At 35.0% G+C, this 19,455-nt stretch overlaps 1 protein-coding gene across 2 annotated transcripts in view; it reads right to left on the bottom strand.

Moving 5' to 3' along the window:
- PPP3CA (protein phosphatase 3 catalytic subunit alpha) overlaps nucleotides 1–19,455 on the bottom strand; it is a 325,559-nt gene that overhangs the window by 61,093 nt on the left and 245,011 nt on the right. For both annotated transcript variants that reach the window (XM_005207693.5, NM_174787.2), the window contains 4 exon segments: nucleotides 16,732–16,856; nucleotides 8,387–8,498; nucleotides 5,788–5,933; nucleotides 2,588–2,727 (listed from right to left, as the gene is read on the bottom strand). In XM_005207693.5, coding sequence (XP_005207750.1) covers nucleotides 2,588–2,727; nucleotides 5,788–5,933; nucleotides 8,387–8,498; nucleotides 16,732–16,856 — 523 coding nt within the window.

The raw sequence follows: 19,455 nt of genomic DNA, 5'->3' as shown, positions 1-19,455 counted from the left end.
CTTACTCCTGGAGCAAGCTAAATCTAGAACACAAAGCTCACAGGACACACCCAAGGCCAACAACCCAAAGCACCAAGTCTGGCCAACAGTTTCATTTGCTCTAATGAAGATGAAAATTTTACCTCTGATTTGTCATGATCTTCACAAATCTTTACAATCTAACTCATGGCTCATTCAAGCATCTCAGTTACTTCAACGTTATAGTCACTGAGCGTGCAAACTCTGGTCTAAGGTTCTAAAGGTAATAGCAGCACTGGAGCAAAAAGGGATTCCTTCCTCTGTCACATGCACTGTCTTCTATAACTCATGAGCAGTATCAGCAAATCCTTCTAGATGCATTTGTCCATGCAACTTCATTGTATTTAAACCACTGCCCAGACGATACATTAGATCATGGACAGAGTGGCAGAGCAAATTAAATCCACAAACTACAGACACATGTGAAATAAAACTGGGAGTTGTGGATGAAAGTAACTGCCAATAACTCTACCTGTTTTTCCTGTTCTTCTACCACTTTTCTTGTTCCTTTGTACCTGCTCTAGACCGGCTTTATAAACCATGGCCATAGAAGATGCCTTGACACCTTCAAGACAGCACGAAAGAAAAAAGAATGCAAAAGGTCTAGAGGAATGCGTGAGCCATTTTTCTCTTCTTCAGATAAGACATAATTCACACTGCTTTACCATTAGTCAGAGGACACAGGCTGCGGATTTTGACAGTCAGCATTTGTCATGGCTAAAGATCACTATCTCTTAAGAACCTCTAATGAGATGAGTTTAACAATCATTTTGTTGAGAACAAAGGTGTGAAAGCACATAATCCTCTAATTATCTAGTTGATGGACTTTATCTCTGATGTAAACACATCTAAGTCTACAGCCACAAAACAAAAATATCATAACTTTATACAAGTTCAGTACAGGACTTTATTTAGAAGATGACATATTTGAACAGCTAACTCAGCTAACAGAAGAATGTTATACTGTGAATTAAAGAACGATTAATACTATATGTGTTAATATCAAAATCAAGAGGTTTATAATTTGTTTGATATTGTATTATTGAAGTGTAACTCAGTGGTATCAAGTAGGTAATTTAAACACTCTTGGTATAATTAAGGATTTAACACTAGATCTGAAAAATTGAACACTTGGCAAATACAGTTGTATTTCAACAAAACAACTTTTCCCTAAAAGTTAGAAGTCTTTAATAAAAGATTACTCCCCAATTAACTAATTACTGAAAAGAAATCTTCAGGCTTTTCGGAAATACTATACCATGCCTTTATTTTAGCCAAAGTTTCCAAAACTTGGAAATGAACTGCAAACTTTCTGATAAAGAGGCTTGGAACAAACCTCTTAATATTTAAAACAAAGACTATTCTTTGAATGATGGCTTACAGTGAACAAGACTTTCTGTTCACAAACTTCAATTTCTCAATCACATCAACAGATAAGCAAAAGGAAACTTTTTTGCCCCATCAGGGAAACAACGTATGGAACAAAATATTCCAGAATAAACTCTGATCAGTGTTATGCAGGAGGATGATATCTGCTTACTCAAGAGATGAAAGATATGGAGTTGGATGCAGTTCACAGAGTTCTTCCAGTCTGATCATTAGCTTAGCTGCCAGAGCAGGAACTGAGTGTAAACTTCAATGACTACCGGGTATGATTTTTCAGTTAAGAGAAAAAAACAAAAAACAAAACCCATACTGTATTCTAGAGCTTAAATTCTCAACTTCTCCATAATCTCTTTGCACTGTCATTCTGGCCACTTTCACATCAAACTGTACATCTGATAAGGGCACCGAGTGAAACTGCGGTAATAAAATGCAGTAGGCTAAAACTGAGGGAAAATAAGATATCAGGAAGATCATGAGGACATGCAAAAATCCCAACCGAGTTGTTGACTTCTTTCTGAAGTGCTCTGAAGTATTACGGGTATGGGGAAATCGCCATACATTTGCAAACAGAAACATTACTATAAAAATTTTGTCAATTTGGCTTGTCAAGTGCTAAAAATAAATTTATGGTGGTACTTATATACTGGGTTGCTACTAATTTTAATTAATTATTCACGAAGTCTGATGAACTTAGGAAAATTTAAGAATAACTTGAAAATAATTTAGTTAACCAATTTAAAATTGTTTTTCTGATTTAAGATATGAAAACTGGTAAAAACATTTTTAAGTGATTACATAATTGAATGAAAAAAAAAAAATCAAGGCTGGCACTGGATTTTTTTCCCTATGGTTCTTGAAACAGAACCAACTTTCTGCTAAACCCTACTATCTTCTTCAGCTGCTGGACATCACGAAACTACTGGCCTCTTTTATGCCTTTTCTATTCTTCACAGATAGTGTATCTATACATCGACACATCCATTTATTTATCTATCAATTTATTTATATTACTATTTTCCAGGGGCTAAGAATCTATTTGAACCAGGCTTTCAAAGAGAACCTTCATTTATATTTGTTTCCTAGGAAAGTTACACACATAACAAATAAATCAAATACATGGACTGATCAATGACAACAGTTCCGAACGCCACATGCTCCAGGAAGTGGAGCTCTCCGACCTCACCTGTAGAAGTATGAACACCCCCTGACTGTGTTGTGAGTGAAATGTTCCTGAGTCTTCTCGTTTCCAAAATCTTCCAGCGGGTCTGACCACAGGATATCACACATAGGTCCATAAGCAGGTGGTTCTTTGAATCGGTCTAACTAAGAAAAATAGAAGACAGAGAGCAAAATACTAATCTTTGGAAAGTTGGAACTTGGAAGAAACCAGCATTTCACAAAAACCATCTTTGCTTCCCAGTCACTGTACAGAGTGAACTCCCCAACCTCTCTCCTGTTCTGAGGTCTTTCCTCCCCATTCGTCTACTCCTCACCTCTTCCATTTTCCTTCCTTCTTCTTCCTGATGCTCATTTATTATCTGCCTTCATTTCACCTTACACCTCTCTCTCACTTCTTTAATTCCCACTCTGTTTTTCCTTTCTCCTGATTTCCTCTTTGTCTTTCTCTCCTTCTTAGTTTTTTTTTAAATCTAGCCAAGTGTTTAAGTTATTACCAACTGATATTCTACCTGTGTTTCATTTCTTGAGAAGCTTTTATTTTACTTGATTTTGGGGGAAATTTTTGTTACTGCCTCCCATTGAAATGTGATTTAGAAATCAGGATAGGGAACAACTTATGGTGTTTATATTTAACAATATAATTTTGAGAACAGATAGCTTTCATTTTGAGAGTAAGTACTTGCTGTATGACATTTTGGGTATTCACTCATTAGGGGTTAGGTTTCTAATTAAAACCAAGCTGATTAGTTACCTTACATACAAATCCTAACAATAAGCAGTAAAATAAACCCCAATTTAGCAGGTCATTTTTCAGTTCACAGTCCTAATTTTCCTAGCTTACCTGAAGTCCTCATACGAAATCAATTTTCCAATTTTCTAGCTACATATGTTTAGCAAAGCCATATTTCAATTTAAAATGGTGCATTTAGAAGCTATGAGCACTATAATAACCGGAAATGACATTTCACCAACAATTTTATAATATTGTCACTTTCCCATAGTTTATCCTGATTTAACTGCAATGAAAGGATTTGGGGTGAAGTTAGCAGATACTACGCAGTCTCTTGAAGAAAAGCATAACACAGCTATGAAAACTCATTAAGAACCAAAATTCTGCATATTCAATACTGTAATATTAAAAAAAAAACCAAAAACCCATGGGACAGGTGAATATGTAAGTCTGACAGCCCATGAAATTCTTTTTCTGAGACATACAAGGTAATGTAAATAATAGTCTTGCTACATAGCTTTTTTTTTTTTTTTTTTTACTAATATCTAAAAAGTACAAAGTAATATTTCACATTTTCAACACACAATGAAAACCTTCAATAAGACAAGACCCTCTATATTTCAACCATTTTGCTATCCATAAAATATTCATTGCAAACTTAGACTTGCTTAAGAGACTTAAGTAATTTATGTTTTTGAACAATTCATACAAGAAAAATAATGCTTGTCCATAAAAATACAGAATTTCTTTCTAAGAAACAAGAACTTATTATTAGGGCTAGAGCCATAAAGGAGGAGACACTTTCTGACAAAAGTGGATTCCCAGCTAGAGCTTTGGTAAAGCAACCAGAGTACAGAATTTACTCTGGAAAAGTTATAAAATGCATTCTAAAATTAATATCATCTACAGTTAAACAACTATGAAATTAATTAAATAAGTGTGGTAGAAATGCTAACTGACATATGGAAAATGCAAACCAAAAATCACTCTACATCAAAGTCTAAAGCATAATGATACAAGAGAATTGAACAGAATATCTGAAACATGCTAGAAACAAAGTCCTAGGGTAGGCAAAGGATATTTTAAAAATCTACATAATTTGTGATAAGAAGTGTAGTTACTGATTTCAGGAGTCCATCAGATTGCAGAATAAACTGATTTCATTCATGCATAAAGTGAACTGCACTATACTTGAACTCAGTGACTACATTTCAGTGTCCTGTCTCCACAGAACTTTAAATGTAAAGCAAATACCAATCCTTTGTGTGTTACAAAACACCAGAAGCAGATGTGTAATGGCATCTTATAAAAAAGGGCACGAGCACACAGAGCAGGCTTATTTAATGTACTTTCATTTCATCTTAAAAATAAAACCCGTGCACTTCCTTTCTAACAGGAAAGTAAATACAATCTTATTTTTCACATTTGAAGACCTGAACTTTAATGATAGAGCATTCAGGTAGAATTCAAATGTTTTACTTACCTAAATATCATTTTCCTTTAAAAAGCAATGACATTTTAAAAGGATACTGAGCATAATCAAAGAAATAAAAGATGTCTCTTCCACTAAATAAAAATATCCTATGCTACATTTTCTCATGAAAGAGGTTATTTCCACACCAACTTAACTCATCTTTCCTGCTGGCTAAAACAACACTAATAGCTAGTGTTAAATTAAGTAGAAAAATATTTGTTGCAAAAAATGAACTGCTTTTCACCTCGCCACTCAATACAATCAATAGAATAGCATCATTGCCTTTGTTAGATTGTTACATTAAAAGTTTAAGCTGTAAAAGTAGATTTTTTAAAGAATAATAATATGGACACATTTTAAAAGTCCTGTTGTGATATTTCCCTAAGACAAAAACAATGTCTTTTAACTGTAATATGTCATGAATATACAATGGGTTGTTTGAAACAAGTCAAAAGGAAATGAAAAGGCATATATCTTTTTTGCGATCAAATATTTTACATTTCTAATGTCATTTCACATGGCAAAATGAACCCTGGGGTTTTAAAGTATAAATATATCCTTCTTTCTAGATAAAAAATGAATACAAAGAAGACATTCACGACTATTTTGCTGCTACTGCTAAGTCACTTCAGTCGTGTCTGACTCTGTGCGACCCCATAGACGGCAGCCCACCAGGCTCCGTCGTCCCTGGGATTCTCCAGGCAAGAACACTGGAATGGGTTGCCATTTCCTTCTCCAATGCATGAAAGTGAAAAGTGAAAGTGAAGTCACTCAGCCATGTCCGACCCTCAGCAACCCCATGGACTGCAGCCTACCAGGCTCCTCCGTCCATGGGATTTTCCAGGCAAGAGTACTGGAGTGGGTTGCCATTGCCTTCTCCCATGACTACTTTAGATCATTTTAATTCAAAAAGTTATTGTTAAAGGCAGGGAAATTGATGTTATGCATTTATTACTGAAGGAGTAAAAAATGGATAGACCTGGAAAATAACAGAACTTACTTTTCTGATATCATCTAAAGTGTTTATCTCTGGAGACAAACCGCCGTGTACACACAGGAACTGCTGGTTCATCAGGGCAGCCAGGGGCAGGCAGTCAAAGGCATCCATGCAGGCATCATATACGCGTTCTGAATACTTTATTTTACCTTTAAAACATTATCAAAAACCAATTACTTACTCTTATGATTTCAGAAGTAGGACTGGCTCATAAAAATTAATTTTTTTGTTTTTCTGCTGGAATCATATTAGCATGTAAGTACACATGCAAAGCTCCAAATATGATTAAAGACTTTTAAATGTTATATATTAATGTTTATATCTACTGTTTTTTACTTTTGTGGTTCATCCATATTTGACCTTTTTAGTAATTTTTTCTATAATGGAGGAGAGAACTCTTGCATACATACATTTCTGCTATTTATCTACAGTGTTAGTTGCTTAGTCATGTCCATTCCATGTGACCCCATGGACTGTGGCCTGCCAGGCTCCCTTATCCATGGAATTCTCCAGGCAAGAATACTGGAGTGGGTAGCCATTCCCTTCTCCAGGGGATCTTCGTGACCCAGGAATTGAATCCAGATCTCCTGCATTGCAGGGAGATTCTTTACCATGTGAGCCATCAGAGAAGTCCTATTCATCTACAAATGTATATTAAAAACAGAACAGAACACAAAAACTAGGAGATGAATGGAAGAAGATACAAAACTGGATGATTCTCCGGAACTTTCTTACAGAAAAGCAGATAGCAAGAAAGTTTCCAATGTTGCTTCTAAATCACTGCACATTGCTTTTCCTTTATTAACTTATAGCAAATGTTTTCAGAGAAGTTTTGTGTTCCATTGAAATAGGGCTAAATGAATGACAGAAAGAAATTTAAGTTTCCAAAGACAATGAGGAATATTAAGAGAGAGGAAAATGACATTTATATGAGGTACTTCTCACCCCTAGTTTATTTCTATAAGAAGAAGTTGTCTTTAATTCTGTAAAATCCACTTGAGGCTGGTAAATCCTTTGCATCCAGAAAGAGAAGCACAAGGTTGAATCTGTCCTCCATTTGATTTTATTGAGTGATGTGAGATTAAAAAGTAGGATTATCCTGAACAGCAATATTCTGACTACTAACTTACTTGCTTGTTGCTTAGGCTTGTTGTTGTTGTTAAGTTGGTAAGTCATTTCCAACAACTCTTTGCAACCCCATGGACTGCAGCATGCCAGGCTTCCCTGTCCTTCATTATCTCCTGGATTTGCTCAAACTCATGTTCATTGAGTCAGTGATGCCATCCAACCATCTCATCTCTGTCATCCGCTTCTCCTCCTGCCTTCAATTTTTCCCAGCATCAGAGTCTTTTCCAATGAGTTGGTGCTTTGCATCAGGTGGCCAAAGTATTGGTTTTCCTTCCAATGAATATTCAGGATTGATTTCCTTTAGGATTGACTGGTTTGATCTCCTTGCTGTCCAAGGGACTCTCAAGGGTCTTCTCCAATACCACAGTTCAAAAGCATCAATTCTTTAGCACTCAGCTTTCTTTATGGTCCAACTCATATCCATACATGACTACTGGAAAAACATAGCTTTTACCATATGGACCTTTGTCATCCAAATGATGTCTCTGCTTTTTAATATGCAGTCTAGGTTTTCAGTTTTTCTTCCTAGGAACAAGCATCTTTTAATCTGCTATCTAGGTTTGTCACAACCTAGACAGCAGATTAAAATGCTTTTCTTTCTAGCAGCAAGCATCTTTCAATTTCATAGCTGCAGTCACCATCTGCAATGATTTTGGAGACCAAGAATATAAAATCTGTAACTGCTTCTACTTTTCCCCCTTCTATTTCATGAAGTGATGGGACCAGATGCCATTATCTTCATTTTTTGAGGGCTGAGTTTTAAACCAGCTCTTTCACTTTCCTCTTTCACCCTCATCAAGAGGCTCTTTAGTGCCTCTTCACTTTCTGCCATAAGGGTGGTGTCATCTTCATATCTGAGATTGTTGATATTTCTCCTGGCAATCTTGATTCCAGCTTGTGATTCATGTAGCCCAGCATTTCACATGATATACTCTGCATATAAGTTAAATAAGCAGGGTGACATATACAGTCTTGATGTATCCCTTTACCAATTTGGAACCAGTCAGTTGTTTCATGTCCAGTTCTAGCTATTGCTTCCTGACCTGCATACAGGTTTCTCAGGAAGCAGGTAAGGTGAACTGGTATTCCCATCTGTTTAAGAATTTTCCACAGTCTATTGTTATCCATACAACTAAAAGCTTTGGCTTAGATGATTTTCTGGAAACCCCTTGCTTTATCTATGATCCAATGAATGCTGACAATTTGATCTCTGGTTCCTGTGCCTTTTCTAAACCTTAGGCTAAATCACATCAAATATTAATTCCAATTTTATATCATTTATAAAGAACTTATAATTTTAAAAGAAATTCTTAATTCTCTTAACTCGCTATGCTCAGAAAGTAATATGAAATGATATGGTCTCATTTTTGAGCTTTTTACTTTTAAGCAATGGATCATAATGTAAAACTCTGTATGGATTAAAATTACTATTTAGTATACACGATGTTAAAAGAGAAACCAGAAGTATACTTACATTCTTGTTTAAATGTGAAATACTCTGTTAGATGTCTACATTCATGATTTCCACGAAGTAAAAACAGTGTTTTGGGGTAAAGAATTTTCAAAGCCCACAAATACAGCACACACTGAGAAAAAAAAGAATAATATAAAAATAAATATTTTCCATTATAGTTACATATACTTTGGCTCACACAGCAGGAAGACATGAACAAACTGTGCTAGTATGACCAAAAGTCTCCAAAAGACTAAGTCTTTTTTAAGGCAGATACTGAAAATCAAACAGAAACATTCTTTCGGTACCAAGCCAGGTTCATCCGTGTGTGCTCAGTCGCTCAACTGTGTCCAAATCTTTCGCCAACCCATGGACTGTAGCCTGCCAGGCTCCTCTGTCCACAGGATTCTCCAGGCAGGAACACTGGAGTGGGTTGCCATTTCCTTCTCCAAATGTTCACCTATACTGAAATATAAACATCACACTGGGGATCTAGACAACACACGCAAACAAACAATGGAGTACATACAGTCTACTGGATAAAACCAAAATGAAAATATATTAAAAATGAAAATATACCAGTGTAAAAGTATGAGAAGAAATGTGATGAACAGCTAATAAATAAAATAAAGCCACTTCTCTTTGTAAAGCTAATTATTTTGAATAGAAATGGAAAAATTAGCAAGGAAAGGCCTGACAAAATTTGGAAGCGAACACTGACAAGCTCAGGCTAACCTGGATTGTGTCTCTATTTTCTGTTATGTTCTTCTCTCCTTTACTAGTCTCCTCTCCCATTATCTTGTCTCTTATTTCAGTGCTTTTGGTATTTAAAGCCTTGAGCTTTTCATTTCATATATAATTGTAATCAAAATGAAGGCCAGGGAATCTCACTACACATGCTGTTGACAGCTAGGGGAAACTTTTCATATACCTTAAAACTCACAAAATAAGTAGTTGTGTATTGCAGTTTGTATAAAAATGAGGCTTGGAATCAACCTACATTGACACAGTCTTCCAGAAGGGTGAATAAAGATAACTGGGATACTCAAGTATTAATATAAATTTCATTATCCTCAAATAGCATTCATTAAAAATCCACAGGGAAGAGAAAAATCACACTGAAAACAAGTGTGCTTTTTTATTCTCATGAACTTTATTCGGAAAGTGAAGCTAAAGAACCAGAAGAATATTGAGACAAGTCTGATTCTAGTTACTAAAATCTAAAACCCCAAATAAAGCAATATTTACACTTAATAATGAGCTTTCTAACACATGGCAGGAATGAGGGTCAAGCCATTGGCAGTTCATCTGTGGTGCTACCTGTGAACAGTCATCATTTGTCAGCCTATATGATTACTTATTAAGTCAATGGAAGTAAATGTTTGAATACATAGCCCTAGTTTTAAAGAAAGAAAAAATATGTATTATTGAGTTGTTCAAGCCAGATACTGTCCCCAACTATGTAATTATAATTGAACAAACAAAAATGATGAGCTAACATCAAATTTTAAATATATATGTTACATTAAATAATTTTACAATGATTAGTTTGTGCTTATAATTATTACCTAAAGTTCATGTGAAAGATGATATTACTATTTCTGAGAAGTTGACCAATTGACCAAATGGAAGGATTATGATCTTTTGATAAGTGTAAAAATCCCCTATTATCTCAGTGGGTAGTAGGTGGCTCAATGAGTCTCTCTTACGTATCAGGTTTAGAGGTGCACTTACAATGTTCTAGCAAAACAAATGTGTATTATCAAGCTTGTCTCACATTTCAGAGAAGATATACACTGTTATTAACATCAATGTGAAAGCTATTCTCATTTTAAATTTATATGATTGTATCATATGTATATTTTGTTTATATATTATGTATAAATAGTGCAATTTAAAATTATAAAAAATAAATTTATAAAAATATATTTATATAAAACATTTATATTTTTATAAAAATATTTATAAAAATATTTTTATAAAAACAAATCTATAAAAATATAAATTAAATTATAAATTATATATGTTATATTTTTCCCAAATAGATCGCTAACACTGGATGTTTGATTTGGAATAGGAATGGGTATGTGAAATTCTTTAAAAATTACATTCACTTGTTGAAATTGTATTTAAGGCATATAGTGGGGGAGAGACTATGTGCTTTGGCTATATTGTAGTTACTTTTTTAAAAGATTTTGTTTTTTGTTTTCACTAAGGTATAATTTATATCCAGTGAAATGTATATATCTTAAATGTACCAGTCAATGAATTTTTCCATATGTATATTCCCATGAAACCACCACCCAGATTCAGTTACATTTCAGCATCCAGATGGCTCTTTTGTGCCCTCCTCCAGTCAATACCCTTTGGAAAACGTTACCACAGTTCCGAACTCTTTAGATTAGTTTTACCTATAACAATTTATTTTAAAGCAAAGCTATAATCTCTCCAACAAAAATCTAAACTGCAACTTAACCCCACTCAGATACTACCAAAGGAATCACATTCTAGAGCCCATATATTCTTTTTCTGCCATCTGTTAACCCCACTCAGATGCTACCAGAGGAATCACAATCTACAGCCCACATACTCTTTTTCTGCCATCTGTTAAAGATCATGTTTTGACATCAGCACATGGCTTTATCACCTCTAGTCTTAATTACTGTAGCTCTTTTATAACTGAAAACTCAAAGGTTCTATGGTTTCCTTATCATATCTATTTACCTTTTCAACGATTCAATACACATTTCATATCCCTTATTATGTAATGGACATAAAGCTCCCTGCATGTAGTAGAAATTTAGGAAATAGTGACTCCTTTCCTATAAATGAGAAGGAAGACAGCCAGAAAGGAGAGGGAGCAGAGAGCGAACGGGGGAGAGAAAAGAGAGATGACAGAGAGAAAAAGGAAGGGAGGGAGGAGGAGGAGAGGAGGAAAGAAAACACTAAAGAAAACTCAATTTCCAAATTCTTGGCTCAGAAGACCCTAAAAATAAGAGTCCTCTTTTCACATTTTATTTCCCTCTCCCCTGTGGCAAGAATAAAATATCTTCCCAAACACTGAACAAAACCACAAATGCAGCCAATATGGAATAAGTGGCATGGTAAATGACAGGGCAAGGGTGGATTGGAGAGTGGAGCCCCGCCAGCCTTCGCCCTCAACATCTGGTGGGAGAGAGCTGCCAAGCACAACTCTGCCTTGCTCGCAACTATTTTGTCATCTAAAGTTCTAACATTCTGGAGATCTGAAGAGCTTAAAATTACAACTTGATATTCTTTAAAAGAAAAAAAAAAAGAAAGAAAGAAACCCCATGTAAAACATTATCACCATTAATAAACAATGAAATAAAAATTAGTTAAATAGCTGTTTTTTTGGTCCATGTGGTATCAGATGGCTAATATGAATAAAATTTTCATTGGATTTACTGAGTAAGGTAGGAACAGAGAGGCAAGTTCAACTGGCTTTTTTTGCATGGTGATATGTAAATCAGTTGCACTAATCACTTTCAACAACAGTATTTTTTTCAGTCTAAGTAATTAAACAGTTATTTACAATTTAACTTGGACTTCCCTGGTGGCTGAGATGGTAAAGCGTCTGCCTACAATGCGGGAGACCAGGGTTTGATCCCTGGACCGGGAAGATCCCCTGGAGAAGGAAATGGCAGCCCACTCCAGTACTCTTGCCTGGAAAATCCCAAGGACCGAGGAGCCTGGTAGGCTACAGTTCACGGGGTTGCAAACAGTCAGACATGACGGAGAGACTTCACTTTCACTTTATAATTTAAAATTAGCTTGGTTTTGTAAATACAAAAGATTTGAGCATCCTCTAATCTTTTTATTAATTATTATCATAGACATAGTTTTCTCTTATGTATCTATCTTCTTCAGTGAAGCAGCACTAAGGATATAATTTTCTTCATTAGTTTAATTGGCTCGACTATAGCCGTGCAATGATTTACTTTGTGATTTATTCTTAAAAACTTGTATAGGGGAGTCAAGAAGGATGTAAAAGAAGAAGCAAGAAAGTAAACATCTGTATGTGTATATATATATATTCAGCTTCAGATATATATCAAGCAACTCCCTAAAATAACCATACATGCTATGAAACATTCCAGTCAAAAATGCTGTCTCTCAGTCACAGGATGATCAAGTGAGGGATGTGTATCGGCTGGGAAAAGATCCAGATTTCTGAAATGTCAAATGCTGCTCCTCTAAGCCATTATTTGCCTGGTCTGACAAGCACACAGAGAAGCAGCACTGGGCCTAGCGATGCACTATAAAGACCCTCAGATTCAAGGAGACAGCCAAACAATTCCTTCCTCATGTCTGTGGCATCACTCTGTCACCTAACATCACCTGCTGTACTGTTTGCTTGTTATTCTCAGGCAGAAGCACAGAACATTGCCTGATGTACCGTGGTTCATTCTAGTCTATGGGTTCACAGCTAGTAAATACAATTCTTCCTACTTAAAGGAGTCTGAGGCCTGGGCTGAGCTCCAGTTATTAGTGCTGTGGGAGGGGCTCAAGGCAATGTCTTGCAGTGCAGAATGGCTAAAAAGGGAACCCGATGAAGTGACTAGAAGGAAACAGCTGTGTGTGCCTCTTCTTCCAATTCTGAGTTTTCCCTGCATTCTCAGAGAAATACATTCAGCCATGAACCTATATATACATAAGGTTATATGTGTGTGCACACACACACACACAGACACAGACACAAAGAGATTAGACAGCATAATGCCAGCATCAGAAAAAGGATGGTATTCAATGTGAGACAAATTACGACCCCCAGGCAAAATTACCTCTCTTATCACTACTCAAAAGTTTGCTTGTTTTAGTTGGGTTTAACTTTGTGGGGAACAATTTCTAATTTTGGCAGAAGAAGAGTGGAGGAGAGGCGAGGAGGGAGTTCATAAAATGGGCTTCGTGTACTGCCCAGAACACATTACCCAGTGCCTGTAAATACTGCCCAGCTGAGACTATATGAAATCTGAACCTACTCTTCAAAGCTAATTTGGTAAAAATTAAACTTAAGTGCTCTTCTTTGCCCAGAGAACAGCCGAAGGAGAAGACTTGTAGTGGAACTCGGAATTAAGATGAATCAGGACGTCTGTTAGGAGATATTACACTCTGGAAAACTGAGCTCTCATTTTAGGATTTGTCTTAAACCAACAGGTTTGCCCTTTAGATTATACTGGTGAGGGAGTGGACTATGTGTGCATGTTTGCACATCTGTAAATTAATAAAACAGTATGTAAAAGTGTCCACATCACCTACGTGTACATTTTTTTATGGCTCGTTTAGTGAATATATGGCCAAGGCATGGGATATTGGAAAGAGCACAGACTTTGAATCTTGGCACTGCCATTTACTGTGTGTGCGAGTCTCTCTGGGCCTTGGTTTCTGCAGGCTGGAAAGGAAGACATTCACAAGCTCCTTGCAGAGCTATGAGGAATAAATGAGATCATTTATACTAGGCAAACAATACCATTTCTAACTTGCAAACAATGTCAGTTTCCTTAATCCACAATGAAAAACCTCACAGTATCTTCAGTAAGTATATTTTATATAAATGACTGTTCTGTTTTAAATAGGATGGTATCACTGAGCCATCCTCAAACCCCTCAAAGATCATAGTCTAATCAAAATGGATCATTTTTACTTATAAGGCCATCACATTTTTGTCATTTTCTGTGCATGTGGCAAGTCCCTGGGGCTGTACTCTCAGACTTTAAAGTTTAATTAAAGAGCTGTTTTTAAAGTTGGGAAATATGGTACATGCATCTCAGAACTTTTAAATGTCCTCTGGTCACCACATTTGGTATTTCCCCAACATTTGTTTTCAGATTTTTATTCTTTGCTTAAATTGCAGAAGATACTAATATATATTATATAAACTATCATAGTTCAAGTATCTAGATTAATTGTAGACTAAAATTAAAATCTACTGAGGAACCAGTTAGTGATTACTGCTTCTCAACTTCTTTACTTTAAAGAAACAGTTCTAAAAAAGCTCTAATTAGAGAGAGTTTGTGAAGTTTCAAGAGGTAAATAGACTGTTAAGGTTAAGAGAAAAAATTCTAACACAACACTCTATCATTTGGCTGATAAAAATAATCAGTCCCTACAGGAGAGTCTTCGCCATTCTTTGCTTAAAAGATGAGATTCAAAGGAAGTATATAGTACACCGATTGCATTTATTCTCAGAACCTTTTATAGGAACATATAAATGTCAAATGAATATGTCAATTTGAGTTACTAAAATAATTTTTAAAAATATTTACTTAGATTCCACATAACCTTAATTTAAGAGAAGTAACAGAAACTCTTTCCCTCCCATTGCTGTTTTCTGTCTACTGCAGTCTTTTCCAAATCTGTCTACACATGGAAATCACATTTAGCCATGTCAACAAACTCTGGCCCACAGGAAATAACTATGCCCCTTCTGGAAGACGTCCTCAAATGAGAAGGCATACTCTTTCTTTCTTCTTTTCCTTTGAGCTGCATGTAATGTGAGAACATGAGGGCTGAAGCTGGTGTGACCCAACCTCTTGGGTCATGAGGTTGACTTTGGAAGGAGGTCACACTCATCAGATCAATAAGGCAGAGAGCCTGGGCCCTGGGGCCAGACTGAGTCACACCAGCCATGGTCCACCCATCTATGGGTTTCTACTTGAGAGAGAAATAAACTTCTGTTCAAAACCACCATTATTTTTTTCTTTACTCTTGGCAGATACTAGCCCTAAAGTGATACAAAGGTCTTACAAAATTTGTACTCCATCACACTTCTCTGCCATGTTGGTGAAGTTAGCCCATGAATGAGGTTTTACAAGGTTTCTTAATTAATTCTTCTGTGCTTTTCTCACTTCAGTTTTCCTCTGAGCTAAATCTTACTTGTTCTTTGTTTCTTATCCCAGCCATATATGCTCTCAAAATTGTCCCAAATTTCTATATTCCAGTGATAATTATCTTCTGTACCCCTTTTATCCCAAGATTTTAATAACCAGTTCAAATAACAATTGAATCTTGGATGACTATCTGTTTTAGACTTCTGATTCTATAGAGCTTTTTATAGTTACATTTTCCTGTATTGATTTAGGCTTCTAGAGAGCAAGGATGTATATTTCTTTAAATTCTCAATTACCGTGCCTATACATTTTATGTGCTTGATAAAACTTACTTGCTAAATGGTAGAAATACCTAAATGTATTTCCTTTCTGTGAACATATACAACCCTCCCTCATCACCATGAATCATTAAGAAACGTGATCTTTAAATGTGGTTAATATATTGATGACTATATACAATGTGTGTATATATATATATATATATATATACACACACCACAGACACACATACATATGGTCAATGACTGGAGGTGAACTGAATTGGAATACCACCCCCCTCAAAAGTTAGTATAACAGTTTAAAAGTAAAAGCTGTCTAAGAGTGATGTTTTTAAACATTAAATATTCCTGTAATAAAATATTATGATAAAATTTAAAAACCTAGAATTTCTTTTATAAATGATTACTATGAATGTATTACATTGGTGTGGGTCTTCAGTAAATTTGATTTCTCTCTTTACTTAAGAATAATTGTTTTCGTTTTTAAAGTATTATTTCCAAGAGTACATATGATGTCATCTGCTATAGCATGAGCTCTTTAAAACTTATTCTTATTTATAATTATTTCTTTTAATAAGTATTTATAAGATATTTCTATGTATGAAACACTGTATTAAGTAGCAGGAAGAAGAGCAAAGGTGTGAATAAAACAAGACCCTTGACTTTATTGTGAATGTAACTTCTACTTACCTGAAACAGAAGCAGTTGGGAGGCTGAGGATGAACCTCTACTCAAAGGTTATCTGTTTTGTTTTAATAAATGATTTTGACAAATAACCCTAATTAGATGACAGGTGCCATACAAGACAAAACACAGCAGCTGTAAGTGTACTCACACATACTCACACACAAATGCACACAGACAGACATGCACTTGATTATCCATTTACAAAAATAACTTAGTGCCTCATAAGATATAACTACACAAATCTGTTTATTTAATCGACTTTGATTAGTTCTCTCAAGAGGAAACAGAATTATCTAATGTAAAATATGATGCAATTTTTGCAAAGTTGCAAATTTGTAAAAAGTACAAAAGGCAAAATCTTACTATTAGCCAATTCCTTGACATTGCTATGCAATAAAAAGCATATAGGAATCAATGAAAAATAAGAATATATAATAAAAGTTTATTGTTAAAGACTAGGGATTTATTTAACACAATAATATTCACCACTTTTATTTTGCTAAAATAGTGTTAATCCATTACTGAACAGCTAAAAGGAATCATGCAGACTTACTTCGATACTGAAGTACCCTCTGTCAACATAGTCCCCTAAGAAGAGGTAGCGAGTGTTGGCAGGAGATCCCCCCACTTCAAAGAGTTTCATCAAGTCAAAGAATTGTCCATGGATGTCCCCACAAACTGAAAGAAACAAATAAAATTCATTTTATGGTTATATTATGTTCCATTTTTGAATTAGATAATAAAATTACAAAATCTTAGAGCCAGAAGGAATTCAGAGGCCATCTTAGCCAAACATTCTTTTGCAAAACAGGAAAGTAAGACAGAGTTTCCAAAGTTAATTTGTGGCAAACCTTGCTTTGTGTCCAGGTCTTCACCCCTTCACAGTAAATGGAAATGTAACAACAATAATAATAATAGCTATTATTGTTGTACGTTTAACAATTCTGCACCAGACACTATGCTGACAGTTTTATACACATTTTGTAATTTAATACTAACAATGTCATGGAATAGGTTTTCCTCTTGCAGATGTGTCAAAGAGAGTCAAAGAATTAGGCATAATCTATATACTGATGTCTAAATATATATCTAGTACAGGACACGACTGAAGCGACTTAGCAGCAGCAGCAGCAGCCTCCTGAAGAAAACTTGATATGCATTATAAAAATTGTATTTGACTCTAAAATGTCATCAATTATAAAACACATCTTTATTTTAGGTATCACTGAGAAAGAAAAAAACCAATTAAATTTAAACTGATATCATAAATGAGCATTTTTATAAGATCGACCCTAGTATCAGATGTCAAACTTTTTTCAAATTTTGAAATGAAATCCTATAAAACAGTAAAAAAAAAAAAAAAAATCACTGGGTATTGCAATTTCTTAACTTTCTCACTTTCTCTTTAAAAGTTCTTAAAAGCTATGTAGTCTCTCATTTTAAAAGTCACTTATTCAGTACTTACAATTTCATCTGCTACTTTTAAATCTCTAAAAAATAAATCTTATCTCCATTATGGTTATGTGGCTGGGCAAGATCACTGTTAAAAATGAATGATACAGAGTTTCAATTCAGATTTGTCTAATTCAAAGCTTTTGCTGTCAACTATCATGTTATAATATCTTTGACATTTTATAGGGTTTACATATGTGTATATATTTAATATTTTAAGACAATTTTATGCTTGAATGATGAACATGATTTGGTTATTTCTTTCATGCTAAGAGGTTCACAGAATGAATGTATCAGTGAATAGGAAATCAAGACGTCAAAGGACACTTGCTATCTTAATAAATTCTATGCTGCAGTCGAAAGCAAGCTGAAATATCTAAAACTTTATCCCTTTATCTGATGAAAGCTGACAGAAGGAAATATGAATCAAAGGGATTCACTGATTTAAAAAAAATACTGTTAAACAATGGATGAATAAAAATGCCATATAAATTCCCATTTTTGCCATGTAAAAGACCCTCAGGCTTTAATCCTGAGAGATTCTGGATAAGTTATTCAACTTCTCTGAGCCTCAATGTATTCATGTATAAAATGGGATGATACTGGTACTTTAACTTACTTGGTTATTGTGAGAATTAAAGGCATCAATAATGTAATGGAATTAGAAGAATTCTTGAAACCTGATATGAACTTGAAAACTATGAGATCAAAGTGGCATTTCAAAATAGTTGTATCAAAAATATCAAGGTACCAGAAAGGATGGGATTTTGGTGCTCGGGGTAAAGGAGGAAGGAGGAATGAAAACCATTCTGGAGCATCGTCTTCACTTTTTCCTCCCCTCCTATCCTCTCTTTCCCTTTCCATGCCTCCATTTCAATTCCTGGCCATGGCTGGAAATTCATGCATCATTATTTTTTATATCGTCATGTCAATGACAAATACCAAGACAGTAATTCAGGTTGTGGACCATGAACTTGGAATTACTGACATACAATTGCAGCATAATCTGGCAACCAGAATCACACAATTTTATAAATACATGGGCTTTAGATGATGTAGACATTAAGGACAACTTTTCTTTCATTGGAGTACAGAATTACATCATTGTGAATTCAATTTTATAAAAACTGGAAAGTAAGCTCTTCTTTTTGGCTTATAGTAACTTTGTGATAAGAGATATAATACAAGATCAGCACAATTACTGGATCTTGGCTTGGTGATATAAAAGAGCAGGGAGCAACTGCTGTAAAGCTGGCATGGGAAACAAGATACCCTGAAATTCAGTTACTAGTAGGATGGTCACACTATCACTGACTTTACCTTACACCAGCCACACAATTCAAATCATGCTTTTTCAGTAAGGACCACTTATGATAATCTTCAGCAAAGAAAAGCAACTTGCATATACAATCATAAAAAATTCTCAAAGCCACATGAAAGAAAACAGTAGCTCAAATAAAATATACCTGAATAACTGAGATATTTTGACTAAGGTTTAAGGATTTCCCAGATCAGTTTAAGTGAAAACTATGTATCTTCTTTGTTTTTCAAAATCATTTTTATGTCTATTAGGTCACCATCCTATCGCTTTTCTTATTCAGTAGATGCCAGTCTTCTCTGTCTCAAATAGGCCATGTTTCCTTCTTGTACATCCACAGGCTGACCCTTTTCCATCCAGTAAGTCTCAGCTATTTGTCAGTATACTTCTTTCCAAAAGCATTCTTCTTTCCATTAACTTGTTTTACTTTTTTCATAGTACTTATTACTCTCAGGAATAATCTAGCTGATTAATTTGCATGTCTGTTTCTTCCCTGATTCTTCCCGC

The sequence above is a fragment of the Bos taurus genome, chromosome 6 (genome assembly GCF_002263795.3).
Source record: "Bos taurus isolate L1 Dominette 01449 registration number 42190680 breed Hereford chromosome 6, ARS-UCD2.0, whole genome shotgun sequence".
In the NCBI taxonomy this organism is placed as follows: domain Eukaryota; kingdom Metazoa; phylum Chordata; class Mammalia; order Artiodactyla; family Bovidae; genus Bos; species Bos taurus.
This window is presented reverse-complemented; position numbering and strand designations above follow the sequence as displayed.